The 14,901-nt window shown below is 48.4% G+C and overlaps 1 protein-coding gene across 3 annotated transcripts in view; it reads right to left on the bottom strand.

The window, feature by feature from the left end:
* Positions 1 to 2,640: 2,640 nt before the first annotated feature.
* Positions 2,641 to 14,901, bottom strand: part of FN1 (fibronectin 1) — a 54,321-nt gene continuing 42,060 nt past the window's right edge. For 2 of the 3 annotated variants that reach the window (XM_084264356.1, XM_084264358.1), the window contains 13 exons: positions 13,828 to 14,015; positions 12,669 to 12,756; positions 12,339 to 12,515; positions 12,038 to 12,127; positions 11,646 to 11,825; positions 11,140 to 11,229; positions 9,849 to 10,315; positions 9,146 to 9,284; positions 7,540 to 7,704; positions 6,175 to 6,300; positions 5,648 to 5,754; positions 4,845 to 4,955; positions 3,566 to 4,437 (listed from right to left, as the gene is read on the bottom strand). In XM_084264356.1, coding sequence (XP_084120482.1) covers positions 4,363 to 4,437; positions 4,845 to 4,955; positions 5,648 to 5,754; positions 6,175 to 6,300; positions 7,540 to 7,704; positions 9,146 to 9,284; positions 9,849 to 10,315; positions 11,140 to 11,229; positions 11,646 to 11,825; positions 12,038 to 12,127; positions 12,339 to 12,515; positions 12,669 to 12,756; positions 13,828 to 14,015 — 2,003 coding nt within the window. In that variant the 3' untranslated portion in view covers positions 3,566 to 4,362. Of the gene's footprint in view, positions 3,524 to 3,565; positions 4,438 to 4,844; positions 4,956 to 5,647; positions 5,755 to 6,174; positions 6,301 to 7,539; positions 7,705 to 9,145; positions 9,285 to 9,848; positions 10,316 to 11,139; positions 11,230 to 11,645; positions 11,826 to 12,037; positions 12,128 to 12,338; positions 12,516 to 12,668; positions 12,757 to 13,827; positions 14,016 to 14,901 lie in introns of those variants that run through there. The other variant, XM_084264357.1, reaches the window with a different exon arrangement.

Below are 14,901 nucleotides of genomic sequence, written 5' to 3'. Positions count from 1 at the left end.
TGTGGAGTCTGCATTCTTGTGTCATCCAAACACTGTGTTCTCAGGAAAAGTTTGGTTTTGAGGTAAATGTCACAGGCCAGACTTCTATGGATTGTGGAATGCTAGGAGAGTCTGGCTTGTGCTCAGTGTCCTACTGAACTGATAATTTGTGGTGTAAACTGAACTGAGCTGCTTTTTTTTCCCCCTGCACCAGCAGGTAGCTTTCTCCAGGTGCTTCTAACCCATTATCCTCTCCCTCCATGAGGAGGGTCCTCTGTGCAAGCAAGTCTTGGGCTTGGTGGTCCCGAATCCTGCTTTGGGCTGAGAGGCAGTGTGGGACTGCTTTCTTGGAGGTAAAGGACTCGCTCCTGTGAGTCTGACATGCTGGTTCTCACACCGGGGAGTGAGTTCAGCTCCAAGTTGGGAGCTGGCACCTGGGAAGCATCTTGCCTGAAGCCTCTTCTCCTCGTGTGCAATTTGCATTAAGCAGATTTGAACTCTGACTGGAAAAGCGAAGGTGTGGAGCAGCTGATTGGAAGAGCACAGTGAGATGACTGAAGTAACAGCCTGGACAGGTTTTAGCTGGCTATCACTCCACCCTTTCAAAGGGATGTTTTCTTTCTCTGGTTCCACGTAAAACTCTGCTCGGCATTGGCTGGGAAGGCTCCGTGGGTTTGAGAAGAGAAGACTAAGGGGGGATCTAATCAATGTCTATAAGTATCTTAAGCATGGGATGCAGGGGAAATGGCCAGCCCCTTTTCAGTGGTCTGTGGAGACAGGACAAGGGGAAATGGCTGCAAGTTGGAGCACAGGAAGTTCTGCAACAACATCCAGAACTTTTTCACAGTGAGGGTGACAGAGCCCTGGAATAGGCTGCCCAGGGAGGTGGTGGAGTCTCCTTCTCTGGAGATATTCGAGACCCGTCTGGACGCCTATCTGTGCAATATGAGCTGGGGAGCTGCTTTGGCGGGGGGGGTGGACCTTATGGTCTGTCGAGGTCCCTTCCAACCCCTACAATTCTGTGATTCTGTGATTCTTTGGCCCTGGCTCTGATCTCAGCTGACAGGGGCCAAAAGCTGGCCTGCACTCCCTTTGCTGAAGGAACAGTGGGGCACACAGGTAGGAGGAGATGGACCCATGAGGGGAAGCTCAGGCTGTGTTCCTGACTCCGCGGTCAGCCCTGTGGGCACGTGTGGTTTTACTTTCCCTGACTGCCTGGTCTGTGCAGGCGTTTGAGCTGAGTGAGGCAAAGACACCTTTGGGGGGGGGAGGGGCGGGAATGTGAGTTGTTTAGATCACAAGCCTTGTGCTGGTTTCCCTCTGATCCTGTTATATGAAGGCCCTTTGTAAGGGAGAGCCATGTTGGGCCATGATGGTTCCTCTGAGGTGTGCTGGTTTCCTGCTAGCTAGAAGGAATGAATTCCTTCTCCCTTTGATCCTTACAGTGATTAAAAGCAAACAGCCTGGCTCTGGTATGTTTCCAGTAGGAAAGGACATGTCTCCCCTCATAGGGGCTTAGGTAGGTCTGCTCCTTTCTGCTCATGCTTTTAGAAGAATGGGCTGCTGACCGGCTGTTCTGCACCATCACCATGTGGCAGTTTGCCCTGGCAGGTCCTGTGCTGGCGGAACGAGAACAGCTCCACAGAGTGTGGAAGTAACTGGAGGGCAGGCAGGAATCCTCAGCCTTCTCCTGGTTTTTCTTTTAGTATTCCCCTTCCTACCCTTCAGCCACTCTGTTCTTTGCTGGAATAGAGTCCTGACTCTGGATGATCCTGTGCTCTAACCACACCTCCTCATTTACCAAGAAGACAGATCACATGGAGAATGGACAACCAAGGGCTGAAATGCCACCAGGTTTGGGGCATGAAAACCTCTGCCCTGAAGGTAAAGTGGGCTGGACAGCATCAGTGGAGCTTACTGCTCAAGTGGAGTGGGAAATAAATTGATTCTGTGGCTTAATTTCCTGCTGATGGGCTGTTGCCCCCATATACCCCACAGGCTGCATGAAATGGGAACACTCAGAAACCTTGGTCCCCTTTGTTGCTGGTTGTTTCTCAGAGGAAAGACTTGCGGTTGGTACTTTGGGTCTCACAAGTTTCTAGGGTGGTTCTCAAATGTATCTGAGAGCAAAAGGTTCAGCAGAATGATGATCTGCCTAGTGTAACACTGCTCAGTGTGAGGCAGCAGCTCTCAGTGCTGTGAACCCTCGCGGTCACCCCTTGATGGAGCTTAGGCAAGTGCATCGCTTAAATTGCTATAGCCCGGGATGCTCCTGTTGGGAGGGGGAGGGATAGCTGTTCCCAGCAGTGAGATGTGGATGGGTGGGCTGTGACTCGGCTCTGCTGGTTAATTCCTGGCTGTAAGTGGAGAGGATGACTCGGGACAAGGTAAGGAGGGATCTCTGGTCCAAAACCTTTGACCCTGGCTCAGGAAGGACAAATGAGCCCAGTTTAAAGGGGACATATACTGCTGTCTGCCTGCCTCAGCCAGATCTAGTTCTTGCTAATTTTAGATCGTTCTTTGGCTCTTGAGTGCTGGTGGGGTGGAACCGATTTCCACCGCAATCGTTCCCTGTTTGCAAAGGCTCTGCTCGCTCCATAGCCAGCAATCTGTGAAAACAACTGCCACCTTCATTTCTCCCAGCATGAAGCCAAATTCTATTTCCATGCTATGCTTTATTCAATCCAGAGCCACCTCTTGGCTTCAGTAATACAGCACTTTTGGAGCCGGAATCACGGAAGAACCTTGCCTGTTCAGGGCTTGCAAGCGCTTTATGGGTTGCTGCGTCACTGGCAGTGCGAGCTAGAGGGACTCACTGCTGGCTTGAGTCTTAAAAAGGTTTTGAGGACAAGTTCCTGTGTCTCCCTCCCCACCCCACAAAGCAGGTGGGTTCAAAGTTTGCTTTGCCTGCCCCAGGCTGCCAGGGACCCGGGTGGTACCTGTCCCCTTCTGTTCTGTGAGGCTTGCCGGAGGGCACGCTTGCTAGTCCCTAAATTACCCTCAGTTTTAGATTTTACTTGACTTCAGCTGGCTTCAGCTGGAGTGGGACAATCAGGGCTTTAAGAAGGGTGTGCCAGCCCCTGCAGTGGCCCTTTAGGTGGTCAGGAGCACGCTGGGAGCTGGAACTCCCAAACCCCTTGGGCCCTGCAGGGGTAGGGTTGAGCTCTGAACACATCACTGATGGGGATGGCTTTGCTCATTCCAGCAGCTCAGGGACAGCCCAGCTGATGCCAGACTTAGTGCTGAAGTGGGTGCTGTGATGGGGACCACCTCATCCCCTCCCTCAGCCTCCAAAGCAGGGCCTATTCTCCTTTCCCTTCCCCTTCTCTCCCTGCAAAGCACGGCAGTACCTGCAGAAGCATGTCATACATACTCAGTGTTGCTGTGCGCTACTGGGGCGGGGGTTGTGCAGCTGGGAAGCCTTTAATTAACAAACTGCTCTACAAAAGATTCTCTGGAGGTTTAACTTCACGCTTCATTGAGATGTTTTGCTCCATCTTGTTTCAAGGCAAGGTTACTCCAGCTCAGAATAATAATCTTCATCCTAGATTCCGTGGCAGCAAAGAGAAGCGCTTAAACTACAGGCCCGGTTTGTAAATCTTTTTATTAAAAGAGTTGGGTTTTTTTTCTTTCCCACAGTAGTAAAGCTTTGGCACTTACAGTATAAAAATAATCACTGATCATAATTACACCAAATTCCTCTTTGTCAACTGCATACTAAGTGTCTTCAATACATTTTATTCCCATATAAAAACACTTGGAAGGTCAGGGGAACAAAACTGATAAATAACAGTATGAGATATAAAGATACAGCTAGAAAAAAATACTAGGTTCATGGAGAAAGAATGAGGACTGTGCATATTTTAAATATCACAGTGATTGGATTTGCCGTTCCTATCTTATTGCTGGCTGCACGCTTATGTGAAAGCAGAAGTGTTTGGTGGACTTTCCTACCGCTGAACTTGGGTAATGTTGTACCCCAATGTTCAACCTTGAATTTCTACACCCTCCCTTCCCACTCGAAGTTTCAATCCCCCACCAATTTGTGACCTTCTCCCCATCCCACCCCGCCCCATCCTGCGATTTTCTTTTTAAATTTGAAAATACTGACTGGTAAAAGTCAACATATAGAGCAAAACCAAGACAATCGCTTATCAATCATGAGAAAAGTCTGAAACACTCCAAGAGTGGCGCTTGGAGAAGCTGTGAATTGAGCTTAAGCTGGGAGAACGGCTCCAGAGCAGAGGGCCGTTCTCAAAAAGATGCACTTTGTATTTTGGGGGGTTTTTTTTGGCTAGCATCACTCCAGTTTGGATGGTAATCCTGGCAGACAGGTATTATACTTTGGTGTGTTGCCATTGCCGCAAGAAGTCTTGCTGGATGTTACTTTCCCCGTGGATGTTGTGTGTCTGCCTGTACATCTAGGGGCATGAAACACTCAATGGGGCAGTTGACGTTCTGTCAGGAGGGAAGGAAAGCAGTTAGCGCTCTGTCCCGGAAGGACGGACACTTCCGTGGTGTGGTTTGGGCTGAGAAGCCGTGGCCAGCCCACGGAGCCCTTCAGCTTTCTCAGCGCAGAGCACACAGGTGAGGATTTAGGACATTGCTCCATGCACTACCACCTCAGCCAGAGCATGCAGGCGCACCCCGGCGCTGGCCCAACGAGAGGTCCAGCTGACGTGAGTGTGGCACTGAACACCGTGAGGAAGCGTGAGCCAGAGCCCGCGTTTCAGGCCATGCGGATCAGCGGCTGGCGTGCACTGCTAACCAAGCGGGAAGCCGTGCGCTGCTCTGATCCCTCAAGCCCTGTACAGACCCCGCATCCCTGTGCCCGAAGGGAGGGCAGAGAAAGGAAGGGTACTCACAGTGTTTGTGGCCTGGTGGTATCTCTGTGTAAACTGGGTGTAGGTATGGCCGGCAGAGCCTTCGGGGGCCACCTCCACGCTGGGTCTGCGGCAGTTGTCACAACGCCAGCCCTAGAGAAGTGGAAAGGTCAGCAAGGGAGCTGCTGCTGTTCACATGTATGGGGACAGCTCCACCAATGCCAGTGAGGTGGTTCTGGTTTTATACCACCCAGGCAAGTACTTAAGCTCTCCCTACTAATTATTTTTCTTCTACATAGCCCTGTTTTGGTCAGGCTTTAGAGACCTGAAATGCAGCAGCCTTCAGTCTGCACTCCACCCAGCCTCCTCTCTTCATTCACAGAATGTTAGGAGTTGGAAGGGACCTTGAAAGATCATCCAGGCCACCCCCCCTGCCACAGCAGGATCACCCAGACTAAATCACACAGGAACGCATTCAGGTGGGGTTTGAATGTCTCCAGAGAAGGAGACTCCAAAGCCTCTCTGGGCAGCCTGTCCCAGGGCTCTGTTACCCTCACAGGGGAAAAGTTCCTCCTTACGTTCATATGGAACTTTCCTCTGCTCCAGCTTGCACCCGTTGCCCTTGTCCTGTCACTGCCATCCCTGATCAGAGCCTGGCTCCATCCTCCTGACTCTCACCCTTTACATTTATAAACATTAATGAGGTCACCCCTCAGTCTTCCTCTGCTCCAGGCTAAAGACACCCAGCTCCCTCAGCCTGTCCTCACAAGGAAGGTGTTTCACTCCCTAATCATCTTGGTAATCATCATTCCCTGAGTTCAGCATGCTACATCCCTCCTGCTTACCTGCTGTCCTCCATAGCACGTGCAGGAGCAGATGGCCCCGAAGTACTCCTTCTGCCACTGCTCCCCAACTTGGTACATCTTTCCATCATCATAGCATGTGGTCTCATCTGTGGAGGGACAGGCAGAGCTCAGTTACAGGTCCTGGGCTTGGCTTGAAGGACTCTGGGAGCAGGGGTCTCTGGCCAGCAGGCTCTCCCTGGCTGACCAGAGGCTCACCGGCTGGGAACATCAATCATTTCTTGTAGCTCCCCAGCTGCTTTCAACTGGAGCACTAGAGGGTATTTGCAGGACAAGAGCAATGCAGTTTAATTCATGGTGTGAAATCCAGAGGGACAACAAAAGAAGGTTTCCTTCTTTTTAAGTTTGGGAATGTTGAGTTTTATGCCTTCAGCAATTTGATCTGTCCCTGGGTCAGACATACTGCTGCTCCACCTGCCCCCAGGTCAGAAACTTAATGGGAACAGCCCTGAGATACCACAACTTCCTGCAAGGGAGCTCAATAAAATCAGCATCAAGAGGAGACTTACGAGGTTCACACTTGAATTCTCCTTTTCCATTTCCCAGGCAGGTGCAGCTCATCATCTGGCCATTCTCCCCCTGCCGATCCCACTTCTCGCCGATCTTGTAGTTCACACCATTATCATGGCACCACTCTGGAGAAGGCAGAGGAACAAGAGAAGTGGGAGTTACCCCATGTGCTGCAGTGCAAAGAGAACAGCTTGGTGTTGTGTCAGGAGCCAACAGAGGGGCAAGAGAACAAATCTCAGCTCATCTAAGTCCCAAGGAGGAAATGGGTTCCTGCTGGAAATGGGTTTGGTTCCTGCAGCTTGTAACTGGTGGTGAGGAGTGTGACAGCTATGGGAAGGGGCTGGGGGCTTCGAGGGAAAGGTTAAGTAGGATGCGCCAAAGATTGGAGGGGAAGGGGAAATGGAAAGGAATTCAGTAGACGTTGGGCAGGAATGGAAAGAAGGATGTTTTAAATGCTCTTTCTTGAGCCAATACCCAGTAAAACTGTTTCACAGAGACTGCAAAACACAATGAGTAAGCCATGTGTGTTGAGGGATGAAATGTAAATATTAATCCTGTAAAACAAGCATCTCCCCTGCAGCCACTCCCGAGTCTCTGCAGGTAGAGCTTACTCTCTCTCTGCCCAGCTTACCCCACAATGTAAAAGCACGATTTAAACTAGTCAGACACATGTTGTGTTAAATCACTCCATCATAGCCTTTTGTTCTGTTCCCTTGCACGGAGCTCCACGCTCTTCCCTGCAAACCATGGGCCCACAAACAATAAAACTTGGTGCCGCCGCAGAGGCGTCACCTGCTTGACAGAGCTTCAAAAAAAGCAGCTGCCAACCCGTTCCACTCCACTTTGCGAAGGCTGGCTGCAACGCACACCAGAGCACGCTGCTTGTGAGACGCGCTGAAATCCACCCAAAGTCCTGTGCATCCCAAAACGATGATGTGTAGAATTAGATGATGAAAATTCAACTGCAGTTTCATGCTCAAAGCTGTCATCTTAAATGGTTATTCAGATACTACCACTTAAGGGTATTGGCTATTGCACTTTTACACCGGTAAGGGTAAGGAATGTAAACCAAAACATTTACTTTTGATGAAAAAGTCATTCTGTACCAATACAACATTGCCTCTTGGTGCTGCGGTGGCTGCTATGCGAGCTAAGTGACACAGCTTCAGAAGTAATCAAAGTTTTCCATCGCTTTTGAATGTGATGAAAAACACTGATTTGGTTTTAAAAAACCAAAAAAACAAGAGACAACTTAAGAGGCTGCATTCATTTGCATCATGTTTGGCTCAGATTGGCTGTGTCAAACATGCCGTTAGTGCTCAGGGAGTTTAGAGACAGGGATGGTCAAAAGCAAAGCTACTCACTAGAAGAATCGCATCGGAAATGCCCGCTGCCAAAGCCTAAGCACTGGCACCAGAGCTTAAAGCCCGTTTCCGATAACCGCTCCCATTCCTCGCCAATGGAATAGAAGGAGCCGGTGTAAGTATCAAAGCAGGTATCGTCTGCTGGCTGGTTTAGTCCTTCAGACACTGGAAAAGAAAGAAAAGAAACAGGGATCACACACAGCACTTGGAACTAGTGGATGGCAGAACGATTTTTCATTCAATAACTGCTTTTTTTTTTTTGGTATTTTCTCTTTACAACATCCTGGCAGTAACAGAGCTGCCCCACGGGCAGACACTTGATGGCTCTGTCAGCAGTCCAGGCTCCCTGTGATTTATTTTCCATTTGCATGTGTCAGAGCAGTTGAATGATAAAAAGAAAAAAGCCCTGACATGAAGGCTGTTTTCATTTGGGTTTGGCAAGTTTCAAGCAAGTGTGAGCTTTTGCATTTGCTGCTAGAGAACAACCACCTGACCAAGCCTGTTTGTAAGAGCAACGTGCCACACAATGCTAGAGAACAGCAGGAGGTTGGTAGCTGCATGTGGTGCACCCCTCACTTTTTTGGGGGTGTTTCAGACTCATAGCTCAAGGCAGGGCGATGGAAGGAACTCAGACTTTACAGCCACACTCGAGCGTATGCATTTCCACCTTAGGTGTGTGCCCTGCCCTGAAAGGGCAAACACTGGTGGTGTTTTACAACCACCAGTTTAGAGAGGGATGGTCAGGGTCAAGAGTTAATGCTCCCCGTTCAGTCTGTGACTGATGTAAGGCACTTGAGGTGGTGGGAGAAACAGTCTTATTTCCCCAGGGAGGTGGAGGCAGCAGGGGCCTGCACCCAGAGACATGGACATTATAAATCTTTAACTCTTAAATTCTTCTTCTCCCATCCTGCCTTCCTCTTCTTTTTGGTCTCAAAATACACACCAGAGGGAGAGAAGAAAATCAGACTCCTGTGCTGGTGAAAGCAAAGCCTAGGGGGCATATGGGCTCTGGGTCTCACAGCTGTGGCAAGCGCTGTCTTTGGCCACAGGTACTTCTGGTCAGTCACATGGCTTCCCAGTGCTGCCTCTCTGTGCACAACCAGTATCTCTGCAGGTAGCTTGCCTGCTGCTGGACCTTTAGGATGGACTAGCAATGCTGCTGGATTACAGACAGCAGTGGCAGATGACTGACAGAGCTGTTAAGCTGGCTGTGGGTCTCCTTCCCATGAGCATGATGCGTGGCTGTGAGAGCAGATCTTCACTGCTGGGCAGGAACCTCCATTGCTGGGGTGATCTCCCCGCTCTCCCGAGAGCTGTAAATACCAGAGCTCTCAGTGCCTTTCAGGCACTGACCCTATAGGAGCTTCAGAGGATGTTTTTCATCATCAGATGACAGAACAGAACAGCTCTGCTCACAGCATCGGTGTGACAGTTACCAAAGATTAATGGGCTTCACAAATCACCTGTCCTACTGTCATGAGAAAAAAAACTTCTCCTGACAGGGGGAGTTCATTCTGACTGTTCTCAAGCTTGGGAACCAGGCAGGCTGTCTCGAGTAAGGAAAATGAAGTGAAGGTTCACCCAGACTCCAGAAAGCTTTACCTACCAGTATTGCCAACTGTGACCACCTCCTCCAGCACCTTTTGTCTCCGGTGATCTTTCAGGGCCTCCACTATGATGTTGTAGGTGGCCCCTCTTGTCAGACCAGTGAGTGTAGCACTGGAGGAAGTTCCAGGAACCCTGAACTGCAACAAGAAGCAATGCCAAGTCACCAGAAAGGGAAAAGCTATTACTCTTTAAGTGTCCCATGCACTTTTGTCCCCCAACGACAGGGTGTTTAGGTAGACTTCTATGCTCTGTACCATGATGGAGCCAACCTATTCCCTTTAGACATTCTGAGAAGTTCAAACAATACCCAGTTAAACTTGGCTACTCTGGGCTATGGTTCACAGGGATACATTATTACTGCTGTTTCAGGGAGCCAGAAATCCAGGGAGACAAAGGACAGGGGTGAAGGGAGTCTTTGGCTTGGAGAAGCAGCACTTCAGTATTCAGAACTCCCCCTCATCTCCCTGATTTCCAAATGTTGACAGCAGTCCAAGGGCTTTCTGGTTTAGCAGTTTTATCCAGTTGCTTTCTCCATGAAGGAGAAGAGGGAGGCATTTATCCTCCGCTCAGCTGGGTTAAAAGCCTCTTAAAGCCAACTCTTGACTGCCACCCCTTTACCACAGCAAAGACAGTGGTCTCCCAAGAGACATCTGCTGCCACAGACGAGCTCACAGCGTTTCTGTGCTAAGACTGTTAGTTACCTGCAGAGTATCTTCATCCTGGCTGACTGGCTGACACGAAATGATGTATTCAGAGCTCTCCAGCAACGGCCTCCAAGAGATGGTTGTTTGAGAAAGAGCTTCTTGACCTGTGGTGTCGTTGCGCCTGGGCCCACGGGAGTGAGGGTAGGAAGGTTCAACTATGATAGGCACTTGGTACCCAGGGATTTCAATCGCTTCGTCGACGTTTGGTGGTTGCCGTCTTGACCCCGGTCTAAGTGGAGTTGCTGTGGTGGGTACAGGCCGCCTGTAACCATGTTCCTCAAAGAAAACTTGTTGACCCTGGTGACCTATTGTCTGCGGGCGCCCTGAGGTGCCTGGAAGTTGGATACCATTTCCATTGTCATATCTATTGTTTGTGAGGTAAGGGGTCCCCTCGTCAATGGAAGGTACATCGAGAATGTCGGGTTGGTTGGGGTGCGGCCTGGTAATCAACGTGGGAAGCTCATCTAGCGGAAGAAAGGTTAGAAGCCATAAAGCAAAGCGCAGCAAATTAACGGTGGTCAATTAAACAGTTAGAGTGGATGCTATACACCGCTCCCAGCATCAAAGATTAGCCATCATCCCAAGATGCAACACACTTTTTATGACCTCGTAAGAGCCAGTTCTATCTATATATTTATATGCTATATAAATATATCTTTCATACATCTGCATAAGAAGTGTGTTGGTATGAAGTTTTCATACAGGTGAGTCATAATTTTGAACACTGCCACCCAAAGAAGACACCACTGCTCGAATGGAGAGGAAGAAATGATTACAAGAGGTATTCATGGGTTATCTGTTTAAGAAAAATCACTGGTTTGCAGGACCTAACGAGCTCCTCAGTCACGTTTGGATATACAGATGTTGTTTTGCTTGCTACAGATACCTCAATCCCACACTATGGAGGAGGTGAAAGTAAGAGAAATGCAGTGAGCAACAAATGAACAGATTCCAACTTTGATGCCATCATGTGCTAGATGGAAACATGAGTTTTAACCCCAATTTAATTATCAGTTAGGTACCCAGGCAGGAATCAAGCACCAAGCATGTTGTCCTGTTCTTAGCGTTCCAATGCAGCTAAATGTGAGAAATATTACTTCAGAATCCTACCTCCTGCATCCTAGGAAGGAAAATCTCCTTACAAAGCCTGTTTGACTCAAAAAAAAGGTGTGACTGAAGGGTGTGATCAGCCTATTTTACATAATGCTGTTATTTCAGCCCTGATACTGTATTCCCCAAGTAGAAGACATCATCTGTTGGCACAGAAGAAGCCAGAGCTTTGTTTTACCTGTCCTTTTTCTGCCAATCAATGGTTCACTCTTTTGATTGTTCTTCACAGCAATGATGTAGATGGTGTATTCAATTCCTGGTTCCAAACCTAGGGAGGGAGGACATAAAGTAATCTTAAACTCATGTTGGTTTTTCTTTATGATTCTGTGCAGGACCCTAGGCTGAATGGGAGATGAAGAGTGAGTCTGAAATCTGACCATCATCAGCTGGGAACACGGACACTGCAGACCCAAAACGTAATGGGTGTTCAGAATGTGTGACTGATGGGGTGCCAGAGTCACTCTCCTCATGGTGGCAGGGGAAACAAACAGCTGTACTCTGTCTGTAGGACAGGCGTGCTTGTAAAACCACTGTCTGCCATTAGAAACCACAATAACGGAACAAAACTTGGTCCTTCTCTTAGCTGACCATAAAAAGAGTTTATAAATAGGCCTTTCCCTCCCTCCAAACTTCTAATTTCAGCCTTTTGGGTGAAGAGCTCCCAAACAAGTGAGAGACAGGTACCGGTAATAGTGGCCTCAGTGGTGCCAGGCCGAGGGCGAGGCAGAACCTCCTTGGGTGGTGAGCCAGGTTTCTCGTATCTGATGATGTAGCCTGTGATCTTGGCCCGTGGAGGCTGCCAGGTAGCCAGGAGGGAGTTGCTTGTGGTTGTGAGGAAGCGCAGGTTAGAAGGAGCATCGATAGCTAGGTGAAAAGGAAACAAGTCAAATGCAGGAAAGAGAAGCATGTTCGTCACCCAAACTGCACCTCCTGACAGCCTCTCACACTCAGGAGTAAAACCTGGTGCTGCAAGTCACAATAAATGTCACCTGCAATCGGATATAGGTCAGCTTCTGGCTGACCATGTGTGATTGCTATGTGTTAGCATGAGCGGACAAGTCAGATAGAATCATTACCAGTGGAGGCATCAATCACTACTGGGGAGCTGCGTGCATTCTCGTTCAGAGTGTACAGGTAGATCTTGTAGTCATTGCCAGGTTGCAAGCCTAAAACGAAGTAAAACATCAAATGTCAGCTGATCTGAGGAAACCATCAGAAGGTCTTTCAACTTCTTCTTGGAGATTAGTTTTTATAACTTAGATATTTTTTCTTTATTTTGTTCCTGTATTATTTCTCATCAAGGAAATTCAAATACTACACAAGAACCTTCCAACAGGACCCTGAAAGTTCCTGCAGCTGCAGAAGCCCCTCACTTACCAGTGATAGTGTAAGTCCTGACATCAGGGCTGATGGTCCTCTGAACGGGGTTCTGGCCACTTGCCGGGACGGCATCCACTTGGAAGCCGGTGATGGTCTCGGTCTTGGTTCTCCAGGTAATGGTGATGGTTGTCTCGGTGGTATCTGTCACACGGGCCCTGCGAGGGGGACTGACATCTGCACCAGAAGGAGATGGTCTCCTGTCAGTCCAGGGGGCATTGTGAGCCTTGCCAGAAAAGCCTTTGCTGGAGCTTTGTGTAGAGCCCTACTTTTGATGGTGAGTAGGACCTCTGCACCCAGCACAGTCATTTGTGGAGGATCATTACTTACTTTCAAGAGTGGTGACCACTCCCTGGGCTGGGCGGCTGGTCAGGGAGTCCTTCAGGGCATACACACTCACTTCGTACTTGGTGGCTACCTAGAATGGACAGAGTTACATCACATTATGAGAAGGAACTGGCATGATGGGAAATACTCCTGCCCCCATTCAATGTTCAGTGGAACCATGTTTCTTGGTCACCAGTTACTGAAATGTGAAACCTAAAGTAACTGAGCTCCATGAAGAAGCAATGGGATAATTCTACTTATTTCCAGCTGCAATAAAAGAACAGACATGGACCCTGATAAACAGTGCTGTTGATAGTGCATGTGTGCACACCCAGGAGCAGAGGAAAGCCTGGGAGAAGCTTATTTGTCATCCCTCGTTTTGCAACCTTGGCTTCAAAGCTGATTCTTCAGAAAACCCTAATTTACATCCTGTTTTTCTTGGGGTTAATGGATGCCATTTGAGATAAGGTGCTCCTGCTGTGAAGAGAATGGTGGAAGTTACAACACGGTCTTTCATCCTTGACTGCATCAGACTGGGAGCCTGCTTAGATTAGAATGGGGGTTTTTGTTAAGGCTCATTTTTGAAAATGATTTATAAAACTCCTTAAAAACAGATCAGTAGCTTTTTAAGATAGCAGAAACCATAAAAGCTGTGATTTTCAGCCTTTTCCAGTTCAGGAGCTCCTGAAATGTTTCCAGTGGAGAAGATGGCTATATAGGAAATTTAAGCCTACTCACAAAAGACTTGCATTTTTTACTTACATCTTGCAGATGCTTTAAAAATAGGCCCTAGCCTGCCAGAGCTCCTGCATCACAGCTTGAACACCTCAGCATTAGGTCACTTTTGTGAAAGATGGGTAAAAGCCTTTCGCTGCGCTACTGCCAATTGTGAACCTGATAATTTGCATTTGATTAAGGCATCTGGTCTCCCTGTGGCAGACGAGGAAGGGGAAGTATGCAAATTCAGCAGGTCCACTGCTCCTTGCCTTTTAAAAAACCTACAGTAACAAGTAGATACAGCTGATGGCTAGTCAGACTTCAAACAGAGCCAGACCTTTAGGAGCTGTAATGATCTGCTCCAGCTAAGGTTCCTGACCCAGGAATCTGAAATGGCATCAAGTTTTCCTAAGGTCTTCCCACAGAACACAAAGAAAAGAGTTACCATTAATCCAGACACGACTGCAGATGTACTGTCTGGAGAAAGGTTGATTTCTTTCATAGGACCAGTCTTCTCCTTGGGGTTCACTCTGACTCTGTAGCCAGTGAGGCGAACGTTTGGTGCGTTCCAGTTGACGGTAAGACTGGTAGGAGTTACCTGAGTGAACTTCAAGTTTGTTGGAGGCGGAATTGCTGCAAAGATCCCGATTAGTGAATGGTTAGTTTAAAGAAGACAGCCCCAGCTAAAGCAACATTCTCTCCTGAACACAAGGCAGGTTTAGGCCTCAAATACACGGGCAGGAGAGTGGCATGTCTTCTGCAAACACAGGCATAAAGCACCGTGGAAAGGGACACGGCATTCAGGGAGGAGATTCTCAAGTCTACGGTAACACTCTTCAGCAGAAATAGGGAGATCTGGGTGCTTCAAACCCTGAAGTTGGGTGAGTAACACCACTTGCCATGATATAAGGCGAAGGCTTTGGGAGACGCTTAAATCTGTAGTAGGCCAGTCTGGTTTAATTCTTCTGCCTGTCTCTGCTTTTCATCACACAGCTAATAGTTTAGTCCTGCTTCACTTGCCTATGTCTCTTCATTTCTAAAATACGATGGATGATTTACAAAAGTTAAGTAGGAAGCAGGCTCAGGAATTGCAAAGAGGATATAAAAATACTGCAAACGCAGAGGGGAAGCATTTTACAGCCACTTACACAAGTGTAAATTACTACACACAGAGCAAGGCAATGGAAAAGCAGAGCTGTGGTGGCCAGAAGGCTCATCACGCAAGAGTCTGTTCATGAGCTAACACGTCTGATCTGTTTAAAAACAAACGTTCAGGTCACAAAAGGAGCATCCATCAAAACATTTCCTCGCTTTACTGTTGGTAATCCTTGGGCTGTAAATGGGGGGGAAATACACCTTACCACAGTGCCCGCTGCTAGCACGTTGCTGTGAATCTTTCTAATTTTACAGAGTCGAAATACAAGACGGTTCTGCCTTGTTGCTTTGCTCAGAGCTCGATCTAAAGCCCACCAGAATCAACGCAAAGCCTTGAATGACTTCAAATAGGCTTTCCAACAGC

The sequence above is a fragment of the Gallinula chloropus genome (assembly GCF_964237585.1).
Source record: "Gallinula chloropus genome assembly, chromosome: 5".
Classification (NCBI taxonomy): Eukaryota; Metazoa; Chordata; class Aves; order Gruiformes; family Rallidae; genus Gallinula; species Gallinula chloropus.
This window is presented reverse-complemented; position numbering and strand designations above follow the sequence as displayed.